This window comes from Labrus mixtus, chromosome 11, assembly GCF_963584025.1.
Source record: "Labrus mixtus chromosome 11, fLabMix1.1, whole genome shotgun sequence".
Lineage (NCBI taxonomy): Eukaryota > Metazoa > Chordata > Actinopteri > Labriformes > Labridae > Labrus > Labrus mixtus.
In genome coordinates, this window is record NC_083622.1 from 4,848,206 (window position 1) to 4,865,906 (window position 17,701).

The 17,701-nt window shown below is 39.0% G+C and overlaps 6 protein-coding genes across 6 annotated transcripts; 4 read left to right on the forward strand and 2 right to left on the reverse strand.

Annotated features, from left to right (window-relative positions):
* The first annotated feature begins 764 nt into the window (after nucleotides 1-764).
* LOC132983392 (histone H4) lies at nucleotides 765-1,727 on the forward strand. Its single transcript, XM_061049677.1, has one exon. It carries the CDS (start codon nucleotides 804-806, stop codon nucleotides 1,113-1,115), a length of 312 nt encoding a protein of 103 aa, XP_060905660.1. The 5' UTR covers nucleotides 765-803; the 3' UTR covers nucleotides 1,116-1,727.
* Nucleotides 1,728-2,649: 922 nt separating this feature from the next.
* Nucleotides 2,650-3,089, forward strand: LOC132983391 (histone H2B-like). The gene has a single exon (XM_061049676.1). The coding sequence runs from the start codon at nucleotides 2,721-2,723 to the stop codon at nucleotides 3,087-3,089; it is 369 nt and encodes a 122-aa protein (XP_060905659.1). The 5' UTR covers nucleotides 2,650-2,720.
* A 776-nt stretch (nucleotides 3,090-3,865) lies between these two features.
* LOC132983393 (histone H4) lies at nucleotides 3,866-4,194 on the reverse strand. Its single transcript, XM_061049678.1, has one exon. The coding sequence runs from the start codon at nucleotides 4,184-4,186 to the stop codon at nucleotides 3,875-3,877; it is 312 nt and encodes a 103-aa protein (XP_060905661.1). The 5' UTR covers nucleotides 4,187-4,194; the 3' UTR covers nucleotides 3,866-3,874.
* A 5,926-nt stretch (nucleotides 4,195-10,120) lies between these two features.
* Nucleotides 10,121-10,816, forward strand: LOC132983374 (histone H1-like). The gene has a single exon (XM_061049659.1). The coding sequence runs from the start codon at nucleotides 10,121-10,123 to the stop codon at nucleotides 10,736-10,738; it is 618 nt and encodes a 205-aa protein (XP_060905642.1). The 3' UTR covers nucleotides 10,739-10,816.
* A 673-nt stretch (nucleotides 10,817-11,489) lies between these two features.
* LOC132983383 (histone H2A) lies at nucleotides 11,490-11,954 on the reverse strand. Its single transcript, XM_061049667.1, has one exon. It carries the CDS (start codon nucleotides 11,915-11,917, stop codon nucleotides 11,534-11,536), a length of 384 nt encoding a protein of 127 aa, XP_060905650.1. The 5' UTR covers nucleotides 11,918-11,954; the 3' UTR covers nucleotides 11,490-11,533.
* A 4,962-nt stretch (nucleotides 11,955-16,916) lies between these two features.
* On the forward strand, nucleotides 16,917-17,644 carry LOC132983389 (histone H2B-like). Its single transcript, XM_061049673.1, has one exon. It carries the CDS (start codon nucleotides 17,183-17,185, stop codon nucleotides 17,549-17,551), a length of 369 nt encoding a protein of 122 aa, XP_060905656.1. The 5' UTR covers nucleotides 16,917-17,182; the 3' UTR covers nucleotides 17,552-17,644.
* Nucleotides 17,645-17,701: the final 57 nt, after the last annotated feature.

Below are 17,701 nucleotides of genomic sequence, written 5' to 3' on the forward strand. Positions count from 1 at the left end.
AAACAGACACAGCAGATGAAGAATTTGTTAAATATTATAAAAGACTCAGTTTAAAGAAGATAGAGAAGATACAGGGTGTGAAGTAAGGAGCTTCCTTATAAACAGTATCACTTAATAAGACAGGAACAGAGCCGGGTAATGTGCAGGTTAATGGAATTTATAAACAGAAATAAAGAGAGAGGAAACAATACAATATTAAAAGTGTGTAAGATCTTATATAAGAAACAAAGACAGTTGCAGACACTACCAAAGAGAGATGGGAAACAGAAATGACGATAATGATTTCCTCAGTATGTTTAATATTGAATTTGTGCTATTGAAATATATTATAATATAATATATTTTGAGTTGGGTTGTTATAGACTTTCTTTTTGTTTGAATATTCAGTCATCATTTTTTAAAGGTGTGCTGTTAGAGCTTCCTGTCCTCCTCTCCTGGATGTTTTTTATGACATTCGCTGTCCGATGTGCTGAAATGATCCCTGCTGCAGCATGTTGTGTCATTTGTTTAGAAACAGAATAAAAATAATCTTCCTTCATCTCGGTGTGAAAGATTTCAATCCAAGATGTTGAATGTTTTCTTCACCTCCTGGTCGATGTAGAGCTCAGTCAGTCTAACAGTCCCTGATTCATGCTGCTAATCAGGAGGGGGGCGCTAATGATTCATGAGATTTTGTTTTGAACTACATGAGCGCAGAAGAAGAATAGACTTTTATGTCTTCTATAAGGTTCTCATAGACCGGATATAAACAACCGTGACTCCTGACGTAGTATCATTCAGCTCTGAACAACTGAACTGCTACAATGTCTGGAAGAGGAAAGGGAGGTAAAGGACTCGGTAAAGGAGGCGCTAAGCGCCACCGTAAAGTTCTCCGCGATAACATCCAGGGAATCACCAAGCCCGCTATCCGCCGTCTGGCTCGTCGTGGTGGAGTCAAGCGTATCTCCGGTCTGATCTATGAGGAGACCCGTGGTGTGTTGAAGGTGTTCCTGGAGAACGTCATCCGTGATGCCGTCACCTACACCGAGCATGCCAAGAGGAAGACTGTGACCGCCATGGATGTGGTTTACGCCCTGAAGAGACAGGGACGCACTCTGTACGGCTTCGGAGGTTAAACCTGATCCTGACCCACTCAAACTGAAACCCAAAGGCTCTTTTAAGAGCCACACACTTACCCTGAAGAGTCATTTCTAACGGCTTCATACTATAGGATAAAGGAAAATCTTTAATGTGCTCTTAACTGGATGTATTTCTGATCTTGTTAAGGATTGGCGTTGACTCATCGTTGGCGTAGTTTAACAAGTTGACGCACTGTAGCCGCAATTTCACTCTTGTCACGAACGATCAGAAGTGCGGAAATAACGTCACGCTTGAGGAGCTTTCATGTAATCTGAAGTCCCGTTCCTTCCTTGAATTCCGAATATTGCACATTTATGTTTCTGTTGAAGTTGTGAAATGTGAAAATCAAATCACTGCTTGCTACATGTGTTAAGAAGGAGTAATGTACTTTACTCTCTCCGGTACAACGTTACATATCGTCTAACGCAGGTGAACTGGAATTTTTAAATTCCATTTTATAATATTGTAAGAGCTTCTTATACTGTATCATTTAAGTTGTTGCTAGTTCTGCTTTATTTCCTTTTTTAATTGTTTAGCACCAATACACGAAGTCAAATTCCTTGTATGTATGAATGTACTTGGCAATAAACCCCGATTCTGATTCTGAAGTGCTTCATACTACTCCAAAGCGACATTCATCACATGGAGGGAATTTATTATTCATAAATGAGATTAATATCCTCAACAACAACAACAAGATGGCGCCGGCTCAAGGGCCCTTTTAAGCTCTTACTGTCCTGTGTCTTTGTTCCAATGTGGTTTTTATGCTCCAAATGGCAATAAACTGAACTGAGGGGTATTCTTTAAATCTTTTTTTCAGCTTATATGCATATATGTATGGCAGGGGGGGCGTCGGTTTTGTGGTTAATTTGTAACAAATGTTTCATGTCATGTATGTCTTTGTAACCTGCTACTGGATGCTTTGAATTTCCCTCGGGATCAATAAAGTATCTATCTGAACATGCAGAAAAGTCGTAGTTAACCTCAAAATGGGTGGGTCTCATTTCACTCTTAATAGTCCTTTAACATTTAAATAACACCCAAAACGATAAGCTTTACCAATATAACCTTCTTCATCCTTTATATTTAATAATTAGACTATTCATGAACAACATATTCATAAGAAGTAGGCTATAATATTACATCGATGAGCTATAGGCAACATGTCAAACACTGTAGGATTAATAACACTTATAACAGACAAGTTAGAAGATAATAGAAAGCAATAGAATAAATCTTTAATGTCCACCAGAGGTTGATATTTGCCTCTCCAGATACTCTCCAGGTTTCTTCCAGCACCTTACATGCTGAAATGTCTCGATGAGCTCAAGTAACTTGAGGTATTATTTGACTTAATTTGAGAGTAATTGTTGCCTACTCATTAGCATTTAAGTCAAAATCCAGAATAACTACTGATGAGGTTAACGGTGAATGAATTCGGACAATGCATGCTCACTCCTAATGACGCACGGCTCCGAGCGCGCAAATCTCAGCCAATCCTGTGTGAGCAACAGCACATACACTTTTGCTTCAACACCAAATATAAACAGCTTTCTGACACTCACTTCGACATCAGTTTTTGAGACCACCACTCAGAAAACATGCCTGAAACCGTGAAAGCGCCCAAGAAGGGCTCCAAAAAAGCCGTGTCTAAAGCCACCAAGACCGGTAAGAAGAGGAGAAAGTCCAGGAAGGAGAGCTATGCTATCTACGTCTACAAAGTCTTGAAGCAGGTCCACCCCGACACCGGTATCTCCTCCAAGGCTATGGGCATCATGAACTCGTTCGTGAGCGACATCTTTGAGCGCATCGCCGGGGAGTCCTCTCGTCTGGCTCACTACAACAAGCGCTCCACCATCACCTCCAGAGAGATCCAGACCGCTGTCCGCCTGCTGCTGCCCGGTGAGCTGGCTAAACACGCCGTGTCCGAGGGCACCAAGGCTGTGACTAAGTACACCAGCTCTAAGTAAACCTGCTGAAAACCAGCAACAAAACGGTCCTTTTAAGGACCACACAACACTTCATGTAAGAGTTGAAATCCTGATTGTCCTATTATATCTAATAATTGATCACATATGCAGGTGTGGGCCATTGATTTAGTATCAGGCTGTTCATACTGGTTATAAGGAAATTTATACTTATGCTGAATGACTCACTATACCTTTATAATTCACTGATTTAGTGACGGAAGTCAAATTTGAGTTTTTATTTTTTGTAGTTGTCAATTTAAAAGAAATTAGATTAGTATTAGCAGCCCCAGCCTTGATTATGCTTGTTCAATATACTCACTAATAGTGGTCTGACATACATGTACTGTGTGACAAGTTGTATTCACCAAATGACTTTAAGCAGAGCGCCCGGTCTTAAATATGATACACAGGTGCAATGTCAGAAATTGGCTGTAAGAAGAAAGATTGAGATTCCTGAATAGGGTAAATAAATTTGATCACACCGAAATGCTAACACTAGTGGGATAATATAATGTATTCTATAGTTATTAGCAGCGTTTATAATCATGCTATATAATTATAGTTTTTGTTGCTATACAAATGAAACGTGATTGAACTCAGTTTATCTGTCTCAATAGTATATTCAATAAATTTCTGTAAGGCTTATTTGGTTTATCAGATGCTAGACCAAAATTATCTCACTACAAATTATTCTAGTAAGCATGGAGCAACTCTTCAGTTCAAGTGTGTGGCTCTTAAAAGAGCCTTTGGGTTTCAGTTTGAGTGGGTCAGGGTCAGGATCAGGTTTAACCTCCGAAGCCGTACAGAGTACGTCCCTGTCTCTTCAGAGCGTAAACCACATCCATGGCGGTCACGGTCTTCCTCTTGGCATGCTCGGTGTAGGTGACGGCATCACGGATGACGTTCTCCAGGAACACCTTCAACACACCACGGGTCTCCTCATAGATCAGACCGGAGATACGTTTCACGCCACCACGGCGAGCCAGACGGCGGATAGCGGGCTTGGTGATTCCCTGGATGTTATCACGGAGGACTTTACGGTGACGCTTAGCGCCTCCTTTACCGAGTCCTTTACCTCCCTTTCCTCTTCCAGACATTTTAGCAGTTCAGTCGTAGAAAGCTGAATGATTATGTGTCGGTATTCACTTTTTTCTAAATCTAGTCTCTGAGAACCTTATTGAAGTCAGAGGGCTGCTTTCTTCTTCTTTGGTCATGTATTAACAAAATCCTTTGAATCATTAGCGCCCCCCTCTGAGCAGCAGCATGAATCAGGGACAGCATGCAGCCTTACAGTGTAGGGACTGACTGAGCTCACCACTGAATAAAATAAGGGACACATTATTTTCAAAAGCACAACATCAATACAAATTCTTTGAATATAATAAATATGTTGAGAGAGCAGGGAAAAGTCATAAAGTCCACAATTTCCCAGTTTGGGATCAATAAAGTAATTATATTCTATTTTATTCTAAAACTACAAATATCTCAAAACGTTGCCTTCATGTGAGTTTCTGCAACAACAGAGCAGCAAATTAATTAGATTTTTCTTGTTTGCGATAAAGATTAGCTACTGATGTTTTTTCTTCTCCAAAGACACGAGGAAAAGACACGTGTAGACCTATTCACATGAATAAAAAGACAAGAATAGGAGCACATTTCTAAATATTCACACATTTTGTGTTATTGTTGTATTGTATTCCTTTGACATTTTCATTCAAATATAGGCTACACGACTCGCCATTCATATACTGTTAACATTTATATTCAAATGTAATGTAACTAAAAGGACACAAAGAGTGAGTATGTTTATATGGAGTGGAGTATCCAGGTTTGATCTTTTTCCTGCTTGTCATCATATTCAGGATATGATGTTTACGTGCAAAACATAAAAAATGTGATTTTATAGAATCTGTTGCATCCTTTCTCTTAAAAACATAAACTATCTAAATCAAATTGGGAGTCCAGTAGGCTGATTAGAGAGTCACAGCTTCACCCAGAATCCCTGTACATCAGACGGTTACAGAGGATATCAGGCTCTGTTTGAAAAGATGACTCCCATCCTTTAAATGTTGAATTTCAGCTCCTCCCGTCAGGGCGTTGATATCAAGTACCACCCTGCAAAATGAAGAGATACAAGAACAGCTTTGTCCCAGCAGCCATCAGTGAGATGAACAGGACATAATTCAGTAGTGATCTTCTTTTTGAGGTTTATTTATTGATCTCTTATCTGCACGTTTTCACTGATGGCTAATTTGTATCTAGTTTTTACTCACCATGTTTTACTCATTGATGGTTCTTACTGTTATCTTGTTTTTATTTGTCTTATTCTCACTGATGGGTTACTTTATCTTGTTTTTGCTAAGATCTTTTCATTTTAGTATTGAGCACTGTTGTCACTTCATCATGTTTTGTCCTGTGCTGTGGTTTGTATGTAAAAGGAGGCCGACTCACTTACTGTAAACAAATCTACCTACATGTACAAATAAAGTGACCTTACCGTAATGGATATCAATGATCTTATGGATACACACAAAAAGCATATGGGGAAAGACTTCCCCCCACAAAGAAGGATAGAAAGTATGCTATATTAGGACAAATAAATGAAAAGGCCATAAACAGAACAAATTTCACTACTGAGATGTATTTCTGTCCTGTTTGTAACAAAACATCCAGATGATTTTACTCTGTGTGTTGTTTCATTCACAGGTTTCTACTTAATATAATTTCACAAATGTTCTTCTTACTTTGGTACACTTCATTAAAAATGTAGAGATGGGACAGATCCCGGTGTAATAACGGCATCAGGTCCGATATTGATGTAATTTATGTATCGGATATCGGACTGAATGCACACACAGTCTCACATTCAAACTGACATTCAAACTGAGCTGTAAGAAATGCCCACAAATTGTCTCCATGACGACGTTCAGACGAGATTGAGCAGCTCCTTTTATGTGATTATAAAGTACAGTTCTTACACTTCAGTTTAAAATATTTAATTTGAAAAACCTGAAAGTTGTTGTTGCTGCTAAATGTTTGTATGTGAAGGCAGCACAATGTACAAAACAACAATAAAACAATTCATTATGATAAAGAATGTTATCCAAATCAATAACAGTATCGGTACATCGGAACTGAAAAAAAGTGGATCGGTGCATCTCTACTTAAAAACGCTCTATAAGGAAGTGATTGTTCCTTCCTGAGTTCATGGTGTGTGCTGGTGATTTACTGAAGTTCTTTAATCTGAAAGATGATTCTAGAAATCTGCACCCCTAAGAAACACAAGGAAGATTAAATATTGACAATGTTTCTTTATAAGATATTGTTATCATTAGATTATTTTAGCGTCATTGTTAGTTTAAATGTGAGGATTGTTCCAACAATGTGACACTTTGTTTACTTCTCAAATGTATACAGAGCTACTGTGAGGTCTGATGATCCTCTGTGCAAAACATCTTTCTAACTACATGTTTGATGAAGTCAGACTAGGGCTTGAAACCACATGAAAATACATTTGTTTTATTTATTCTAACTCTGTATAGCACTTTTCAAGCCAGAGGCACAAAGTGCTTCCCATAGACAACATACACAAGACAATCAATGAAGGAAGTTAACAGCAGTCAACAAAAAAAAAAAAAAGAAAGAAAGATATAAAAGAAAGTTAAGAAACAATGATTACAAAACAAGTAAGCATGACAAAATAAGTTTAAATCACATGACAATCCTGACAGGGCAGGATAAAACACACACAGACAACCATATGCAACAAGAAAAAACATAACAACCAAAAACGTAAATAAACAATAAAAGACAATGATGATAGCCTTATCCTGTGAGGAATGCACTGAGGACCTGATCGGGCATGACTCAGATCAGAATGCCCAGCTGACCTTCAACAGGACATGGCTTAGACATAGACATAAAAGGGGAGGGGATGGGGGTGCCTATTCTCAAATTGCATGTTAACACATATAATAAAGAATACAAATTGATCCATATACATACCAATCTACTACATGTACACATTTGCATGTAAAGTCATAAATAAACAAATTCATTGACCACGTATATATTGGTTTCAAATTGTGATACAAAATGGGTCTGTGTGAGAAAAAAAAGAGATATACATATAAATATACATACCTACTTACATACTCATACACATGTGCACATACCGATACCTATACATATCCATAATAACCTCGTTAAACACCAACATCCAACTGTACTGTACTTTCTGAACCTTATACTTAATCCAGACAGGCTAAGGCTCAGAGCATGTTTTTGCCCACTGCCCGCACCATAGATACTAATTACAAGTAGTCTTTAAGCCAGCTGTCCATGTCAAAACAATTCGGCTTTCTAACCTTCCAATTAATAAATATTATCCGTTTGACAGATAGAAAGGTTAATACAATCAAGTGTTGGAATTATTTTGAGGTTACCCCATCTTTCTTATTTCCCAGTATACCCACTGTTGGACTTAATGTGAACGTTTATATTAAGTATTGTTGGAGCCATGGATTGATATAATTGTCTTTGTGGTATTTATTTAAGGTTAAGGTAGTCTGTTATATATTAGTGTTTTTGGGTTATTGATTATTATATCATTTATTAGGATTGTGTTGAGTAGGGGGATGTCGGGTCACATGGGTATGGGCGGAGATGTATTGATTTAACTCACCTGTTCACCTTTTGTTCTCAGTGGACGAGAGGGGGTGAGCTGGGTTGTCGTATTTTTGGTTGACCGCTATTGTTTCTGGTTCACTGTGATTATGAGTTAATGCACGTTATCACAAGTTAAGTTGATTATCTTTTTTACGTTAATAAAAATGTCAAACTTATTTTTACATATCACAGTGTTCTTTTGAAAGCGTGTCGGACAAATACATTAGGCCCAACCTTAGCCTCTCAGCGGCTTCATATTCAGGAACGCCGCTACAAGTATTTTGCACAGAAAAGTGTGTAAAAATGTGTCGTAAGTCGTGATTTAAAAACAGAGACAGTGTCATCAGATCGTACATCAACAGGAAGACTGTTCCAAAGCTGAGGAGTCACTACAGAAAATATTTGATAAACCTTTGACCTTAGTCTGGACTGTGGAACTAGTAGGAGGCCTGACCCTGCAGATCTCAGAGGCCGTTTTAGTTGTTAAAGAGCGAGGAGTTCATTTATGTAGTGTGGTGCATGGCCATGTAAAGCCTTGTAAGTTAGAAGTAAAAATGTAAAATGGATAGTAAAAGAAACGGGTAACCAATTCAAAGAGGCTAAAAGTGGGGTGATGTGAGCAAAGTGTTTTGTCTTTGTCAGAAGTCTGGCTGCACTGAGGCAGGTGAACAGGGCATTGCAAAAGTCAAGGCGAGATGAAGTAATGGCATGAATGATTTGTATCACTCTGTTTCACATCCAATCTGTTGACTCTTGTTGTCATCTGTCCTGTGTGCAATGGTTATAAATGTTCAGAGAGACATACTTATCGATAATACTTTATTGATCCCCAGAGGGGAAATTCAGGCGTTGCAGCAGCACTTGTATTTACATAAAAAGCTTCAATATATTTCCTATTTATTCACAAACACTGTTAATAGACTTTTCAAAGTAAAGAGATACAGCTCGATAAGCAGCCAATTTACTCACAACTCATATTTTATACTTATAAGATCTAAATCATTTCTACTCAATTATATGAACTGTTTCCAAATTAAAGTGCTGAATAAAATGTGTCCAATCCCTGAGCATGTTCTTCATTCAAATATAAATTCACCTTTAACAGTTTTACAGGTAAACCTCACCTGGTTTAGCCTCAAGACCCCCCCTCTCTGACTTCTTCATGAAAAATCACAACTTTATAGTTTCTGAATTTTTTCTACAAATCAGAAAACTTACATGGAAAGTTTGAGCTGTTTGGAACTTAGACGGTATTAAAAAAAAAAAAACATGACAGAACAAAACAAGCATGTTTAAAAAGCACTTCACAGAATATTTCACACTTTTTTTTCATGCAAGCTGAAAAGGCCAGGTGATCCACTTTTGGGTCCAAAAACAAAATCTAAAATATCTGTTAAAAATAGTTTAACGTTTCACATAATAAAAGTTCAATGAGTTTCATATGAATGAACCTTAAAAAATAATCATGACTCACTGGCAATTTGTAGAATCTGTATTGATCTTTTAACCTGAAATATATCACAGAAGAGGAGGAATAACTCTGAGTCCAACATGATCAATGAGCATCTCAGCTGAGGAGAACTAGAGATTCATTTAATGTATTTAATTAATGTGATGTTATTACTCAGTGGACAGTGATGATTGTTAAACCTATAGACAGAAAACTGCTCTCCACACGAAGTCAAACTGATGTGATGTATTCAGTCTCTCTCAGCACAGGAATGATTCATTATGTTGTTAGATTATTACATCGTACTATTATAAACCTTTAACTTTGTGTCCTGTTGATGAATTCTATCATTTGGTCTGACCTGGAGATCAAACCCACAACATCATCTGTGAGTGTGTGTGTGACCTCCTGAGTCTCCAACAGCCTCCATGTGTTTACCTCCACAGAAAACTCTCCGATTAAAACTAAACACATCAAAGTATAAGGTTAATGTTTATTTTATTAAATTAACTGATGTCTCTGCTTACACTATCATCCTTTTAAAACTTTCACAGGTCTCATTAAGACACTTTAGGAGCCGAAATGTGACGGAAAATCCCGGCGTGTTGTCCAAACAGAGCGGGTATCATAGAGGTTTGAAGCCTGCTGTAGTGAAATGAAAGAGTCCTCGTCCACAAACATGAGCTGAATCTGAAGAGATGAAGGTTTTCTAACTGATACGGGACGTTTTTTTCGTTTAAACAGATTCTCTGTGTGAGTTTTATCCCCATAAAGTTGAAGATAAAACACAAAGTGTCGCCACATTTCAGACAGGAGGAAGAGCGTTTGTGTGGGTTGACTCTTCACGGTTCTCATGTGCCTTTTATTACTCGCCTCCTGTCGGTCTTCTCCACACGTCTAGTGAGAGATCAACATGGTAGAAGAAGCACCAGCAGCAGCAGCAGCCCCGGTGGTGAAAACCCCGAAGAAGAAATCGGTTGCCAAGCCGAAGCCGAAGTCTGATGGACCCTCCCTCCCGACGCTCATCATCAGCGCTGTGGCTGAGTCCAAAGAGCGCAAAGGTGTGTCCTTATCGGCCGTGAAGAAGGTACTGGCCGCTAAAGGTGTGGATGTGGTCAAGGCTAACAAACGCATCAACGCCACCGTGGTGAAGCTGGTAACAAATGGAACTTTGGTCCAGACTAAAGGCAGTGGTGCCTCCGGATCTTTCAAGCTCGCAAAGAAAGAGCCCGCAGCCGCCAAACCTGCAACGAAAAAGCCCGCAAAGAAAGCTCCAGCCAAGGCGAAGAAGCCCGCTGCAAAGAAAGCTACACCCAAGAAGAAGACTCCAGTCAAGAAAGCAGCAGTCAAGAAGTCCCCGAAGAAGGTAGCAGCCAAGAAAACTCCAGTTAAGAAGGCAACCAAAAAGCCTGCTGCAAAGAGTCCCAAGAAGGCTGCCCCCAAGAAAGTGGTGAAGAAGACTCCAGTGAAAAAGGCTCCAGCTAAGAAAACAGCAGCGAAGAAGACTGCAGCCAAGAAGGCCAAGAAGTAAATCTTCACACCAGCATTCAATGCATCAAAGGCTCTTTTAAGAGCCCCCACAACCTCTACTAAAGAGTCTGTCCTCAGTGATACTATTTTGAATTATGTAATCTATGTTAATAATCACCTCTGAATGTTGAGTGTTCGTGTGTGTAAGCATACATGGCCAATGGAGCTGATAAAGCTAAATCTGAATCTGTAGAGTAAGGTACTCATAAGAGTTTAATTATGACCTATAAGCAGCCAGTATGCTACTAATTAGCATGCTAACATGTTAATGGTGAATATTGTGACCTTCATTCGAAGTGATACCTAAACAGACACTGAAAGATGATTCATGAATAAGATTATTAATTATCAATACAAATAATGAAACGTGAAGAGCTTTTCATATTCACCATATTATTGAACGAGGAGATACTCATTTAGAATTACAATTTTACATGAATAGAAAGTTTAAGGGAAACCAGACAGATACTTTTATACATTTTGGTGGTTAGTTTATATAATTATTGATCGGTTGTTGACATTGGTGCAATTACAGCAAAGAACCAAAAAGCAAAATTTCCCTCAGGTCACATTCAGATCAAACTAAATGCAGAGAGGTCATCTTTTAATATAATCAATGTTCAAGTATTTCTACTCTATTATATATATTTTTCATTTGAACATAATAATTGTCATAGTAATAGCGTAACATGTGCTACTATAGTATAAATCTGCATCAGAGGGATTTGCTCTTTTGGTGTAGTGTGGGTGGCTCTTAAAAGAGCCTTTGTGTTTGTTGAAGTCAGGATTTGGGTCTTTACTTCTTGGCAGCCTTCTCGGTCTTCTTGGGCAGGAGAACAGCCTGGATGTTGGGCAGCACTCCTCCCTGAGCGATGGTCACTCCTCCGAGCAGCTTGTTGAGCTCCTCGTCGTTGCGGACAGCCAGCTGCAGGTGACGGGGGATGATACGGGTCTTCTTGTTGTCACGGGCAGCGTTACCGGCCAACTCCAGGATCTCAGCGGTCAGGTACTCGAGCACAGCCGCCAGGTAGACGGGGGCTCCGGCACCAACACGCTGGGCATAGTTTCCTTTACGCAGCAGCCTATGGACACGACCGACTGGGAACTGGAGTCCAGCACGGGAGGAGCGGGTCTTTGCCTTTGCTCTGGCTTTTCCGCCGGTTTTGCCTCTTCCTGACATGGTGTAAGTTAATCTCTAGAGTTAACACTGAGAGAAATGAATTCTGTGCCGAGATGTCCCCCTTATATGTCCGCGCAGCGCGCTCGTTTTTCTGCCCCTCCAACCAGAAAAGAGGCTTCGAGTTCAGCAGAGGAGGGCGTCCCCGCTCGCAGCTTCGCTCCGCGATTTGAAAAACGTTTCTCCAATGAGCAGCGGAGATTGAGGCGGGGACTGAGCTCCAAAGCGGCTTTGTCACCAATCAGAGGCCAGAGGACTGGAGCGGCGTCAAACTTTCACATCCGCTCAACCTTTTTAAAGGCAGCTCGTCACCAGTCCCTGACACATTCACCTCTTACTTAGAGAGTAGAAACCATGGCAAGAACCAAGCAGACCGCTCGTAAGTCCACAGGAGGCAAAGCCCCCAGGAAGCAGCTGGCCACCAAGGCTGCCCGTAAGAGCGCCCCGGCCACCGGCGGCGTGAAGAAGCCCCATCGTTACAGGCCCGGTACTGTGGCTCTCAGAGAGATCCGTCGTTACCAGAAATCCACCGAGCTGCTCATCCGCAAGCTGCCCTTCCAGCGTCTGGTCCGTGAGATCGCTCAGGATTTCAAGACCGACCTGCGCTTCCAGAGCTCCGCTGTCATGGCTCTGCAGGAGGCCAGCGAGGCTTACCTGGTCGGTCTCTTCGAGGACACCAACCTGTGCGCCATCCACGCCAAGAGGGTCACCATCATGCCCAAAGACATCCAGCTGGCCAGAAGGATCCGCGGAGAGAGAGCTTAATCTGTCTACTGCTCCAAAACAACCACAACGGCTCTTTTAAGAGCCACCACATTTTACTCAAGAGATCTTCCTGTACTGTCTAATTTAATTTATGAATTTCTTATTTTATTCTAGTCCCATGTTGTCAACTAACTGGGGCATACAGTACTGCAACCACTATAATATTACAATGTAATAAACTATATAGAAATCTTAAACAGAGCACAGATATATTACAAAGTTATTACCATAATACACACTACATGTATGTTACCTTTAATTTGTTCTCCACTATACATTTTCCACCTTTATATTTTAATTTGAGGAGTTATTCAAATTAATCACCAGAGTATGTAAACAGTACACATATTAATTGTATTATCTCATAAAGAGACATTGTCAATATTTAATCTCCCTCATGTTTCCTGAGAGGTGCAGATTTCTAGAATCATCGTTCAGCTAAAAGAACTTCAGTAAATCACCAGCACACACTATGAACTTTTTAACTTTTACAATAATTTAATGAGTCCCATAAAAACATTAAAGTTGATACCATTACTTCTACGGGCCTTTAAGTTTGGATCACAAACGGGTTCACTGACGACCACTTGGAATAAATAACAGTGATTCATGAAGACGGTTAAGATGCTACAGGATGCTCCTCATAGATCCATATCATTTTTAAATACTGATGATAAAATACTAACTTTAGTTATAGCCTGTAGATTAAAGGATACTGTACCTGATATTATAGACAATGATGAATGCAGGTTGAGATCCACCACATTAGATTAATTATCTTTAAAGACGCACGATGGGAACAAATAATGACCTCTAAAGACACAGTTCTCTGAACCACCAAAGACACATCAAAGAGTCTCATATATGAAAAGTATATTCATCAAATGTATGTGTGTACATATAACACTTTTTATACATTAATGATGCAGCACAAAAAAATATGACCCCCCTCCACACATACACACACACAATCCACAACAATTTGTAAAACAAAAACAAATCTAGTTAAAAAAAGTGATTGATGGACTGAGGAAACACGCTGTCCAAGGTGCTGAAATGATCTCTGCTGCAGCTTGTTGTGTCATTTGATTAGAAACAGAATAAAAAGAGTAATAATCTTCCTTCAACTCGGTGTGATGATTTCAAGATGTTGAATGTTTTCTTCACCTCCTGGTCAATGTGGAGCTCAGTCAGTCTAACAGGAGTCACACTGCAGCTGCTGGTCAGAGGGGGGCACTAATGCTTCATTAAAAATGAACAATGACATATTCATTGTGTCCCTGTTAGATAAAGAATGAATATTAATTTAAAGTCTAGGGACGACTTAAGTGGAGGTGAATGTGATTGTTCAAATGCATCTCGGAGGTATTCTGACCGGACTGTTCTGATGACAGTCAGACATCCTGAACATTAAAGTGTGAAAATTAAACAAAATGAACAATAACAGATACATTTTTTCTCATTGAATGAGCTCATTGCTTATGTCCAGGTTTAATAAATCAGAAAAGAAGGATGAAGTGGTGCAGGATGATTAAATGAAAACTACAGTGAGTCTGACTGAACAAACCTATTTTATAATTGTGAGAGTATTTTAAAGTTTTTTAAGATTGCTATGACATTTTTTTCAATACTTCTAACAATTTTCCACGTTTTCACTTTACACAGTTAGCACAACATCTGTCTTCTTAGGCTATGCAATTAACACATTTCTTGTTACTTTGACACAAAATGCATACATTTAACACACACTTTTTTTTTACATACAAGTTCAACCAAGACCAAAACAATAGATTTTTACTGCCAAATTTGCCAATCATTTCACACTGTATGTCAGAACAGATAACATCATGTTCTAAACATCATTTATAGATTAAACTCTAAGTGAATAGCTGTTCATATTGTAGATTGAAACACACATATATATATATATCCCCTGTATCTTTTCCATTGCTACTTAGAAACCACTGATTGAAGTTATGCAAAAATGTAAATCACTGCTGATTCCCATCTAGGAAACACACTCAGGAGTTGAGGATCTTTCAATCGCATGCTAATATGTTATGCAGTAAAAAATTACCTCTTTGGGCTGATCTTGTGTGCAAAAGAAACAATACAGAGCAACATAAAGAAAGTAAATACAATGCCTTGAGAGGGAGAGGAAGACGAGTAGCAGGACAAGGGAGAGGAAGATTCAAGATTTTTCACATGTTCAACAGATGTGCAGTGAAATGTAAAGACTGTTACGCAAGGCCATAAAATAAACGCTCAAAAATTACTACAGTGATACACATACAGTAAATGGAGAAATATACTATAAGATAAGATAAAAACTGATAAGTATAAATATTCAAAATGTAGAAAATGTAAACAGTGTAATGAGTAAAGTGTCAGCACGTAAAGTCTCCAGGGTGTCAAAATGCAGAAGAGTACCAGGACATGGGAGAGGAGGGGGACAACGGCAAGGGAGAGGAATACCTGGACGAGGTAGAGGGAGAGGAGTTAGACTGTGTGGTGGCGCTGGACCAGAGCTAGGGTAACGGATGAAATAAGAGCTTCTATCATAGAACCTGTCATAAACCACGGGCTATCATACAGAATGGCTGGTGAACGAGTACAGCCAAATCTCAGCCGGGATTCAGTGGCATCTATTGTCTGGATTTTTAGAGAAACCAACGGGTAGGATATTGTATAATGGCTTCTCCTACTGCAAAGTGTAAATAATTGAACCATGTTTTACCGTAAATGTAAGCCTCCGGTTTCTAATATGTAACTGTATTTTGTCTCTCTAAGGATTCAACGTCTACCTCCCTCAGGGGGCAGAGGAAAGCCCCCAAATGAGGAACAGGAACTTGCCATTGTCAACATGGTGATTGTTGAGAATGAAATAAAGCCTTTAGTACAGCAATTCTGTCTCTGGCTTCTTTTTTTCATAAACGGTACATTATATAAAGCTACTATGATATGGGTCATTCCTTTTTTGTATTGAATTCCTGCAGCAAAATAAACAAAATACATGCATTTACTAAACCCAACAAAACAGAAATGTAGAGAGGCTTCAAAAGAAAAAACAATCTATGATCAATATACTGTAATGTACTGTCTGTAAGGGCAGACCTGACACATGTAAAGTAATGCAGTTTCTGTTATTCCATCTGATGTTAGTGTTTTTATGACATTGTGATGTGATTGACTAAATGTTCCTGTTGGAAGACAGCATGTGTTAGTGTTTTGGTGAACATGGTGTGTTGTGTTTGTGTATTATTGTATTTTGAAAATGACTGTTAGAGTTTAGTTTACAATGGGTTTGGAGCATGAAATTAACTGTTTTGCCAATTGTGTGTTTTAGGTGTATTGGTGTGTTAAGAGTTTATGAAACTTGTTAAAAGATAAAAATGGTCATAGCAATTGTAAAAAAAACTGCAATTCTGACAAAAAATATATAAATGAGAGAAAAATTAATGAAAATCATTGTTGATTTTTATTACATTTACACACCAGTGAGGTAGACATCATTAGTTTTTAAAACACTTAAAAGAAAAGTATCAACCCTTAACTTGTGGAGAGAATAGCTATGAAAAAACTGAGACTGTGATGATCACAACTTATATTTAAAAACTCTTCAGAACATTTAGATATATTTCAGTGTTCCTCTTTTTACAATATTTTCAACTTTAACTAATGGATACTTTGGTTTATTGTTTTTAATATATAAATATGTAGAAACATGTCAATTTAGATGCGTCAATAATAAACTAAATATACATAAACAGTTATAATCATATGAAATGTGTTTGACTCAAGGTGAATTGTCCTGCAGTGAATAAGTGATGATGGTCCAGTTATCACGATGAATCCAAACTACAGAAACTGTCTACATGTCATCAACAGCTTCTAACTGAAGGAGACAAAATAAAACACTTCTTATTATGAATACTCAGTAACCAGGCTATTCTGGAGAATCCGGATGATTTTACTGACAATCATATGAATGGTTCAATTAATTTTGTTTCCTAAAAATGTATTTTATTCTAAATAAATAAAAAAATGTCAACAGTCAATTAACCTCTTTATACTACATGCTCAATTTTAAATCCATGAATCCAAATTAAATAATTCTCAGGTAGGCTTCATCATCACTGAATGTAAAAAATATTTTAAACCTTTAAATCTAAATAACAATAAGAAAACTATAAATACTGTAAACATGATTCAATATTTATTTGAAGGGGGAAATGTTTATGCTGTCTAATTTGTATTTTGTTTATTAAACAGCTCGTGCTGCAGCTCCTCGGAGTGATCATCGGTGGTCGCTACTTTTCTAAACCCTAAAGGCACTTCAGGACTCAGCGCCGGTCACGTGACTGAAAGCTAAGAATTGCGCACCGTGGCGGTCAGCCAATCCTGTGTGAGCAACAGCACATGGTTGTTTGCTTCAACACCAAATATATACTGCTTTCTGACACTCACTTCGATATCAGTCACTGAGATCACCACTCAGAAAACATGCCTGAAACCGTGAAAGCGCCCAAGAAGGGCTCAAAGAAAGCCGTCTCTAAGGCCACCAAGACCGGCAAGAAGAGGAGAAAGTCCAGGAAGGAGAGCTACGCTATCTACGTGTACAAGGTCCTGAAGCAGGTCCACCCCGACACCGGTATCTCCTCCAAGGCTATGGGCATCATGAACTCGTTTGTGAGCGACATCTTTGAGCGCATCGCCGGGGAGTCCTCTCGTCTGGCTCAGTACAACAAGCGCTCCACCATCACCTCCAGGGAGATCCAGACCGCTGTCCGCCTGCTGCTGCCCGGTGAGCTGGCTAAACACGCCGTGTCTGAGGGCACCAAGGCTGTGACCAAGTACACCAGCTCCAAGTAAATCCGCTGATAACCAGCAACAACAAAACGGTCCTTTTAAGGACCACCCAACATTTAATCGAAGAGCTGAAATCCTGATTGTCCTATTATATGTAATAATGAAATATACATTATTATGCTGTTCATAATGTTATTTATATTATTATGTCTA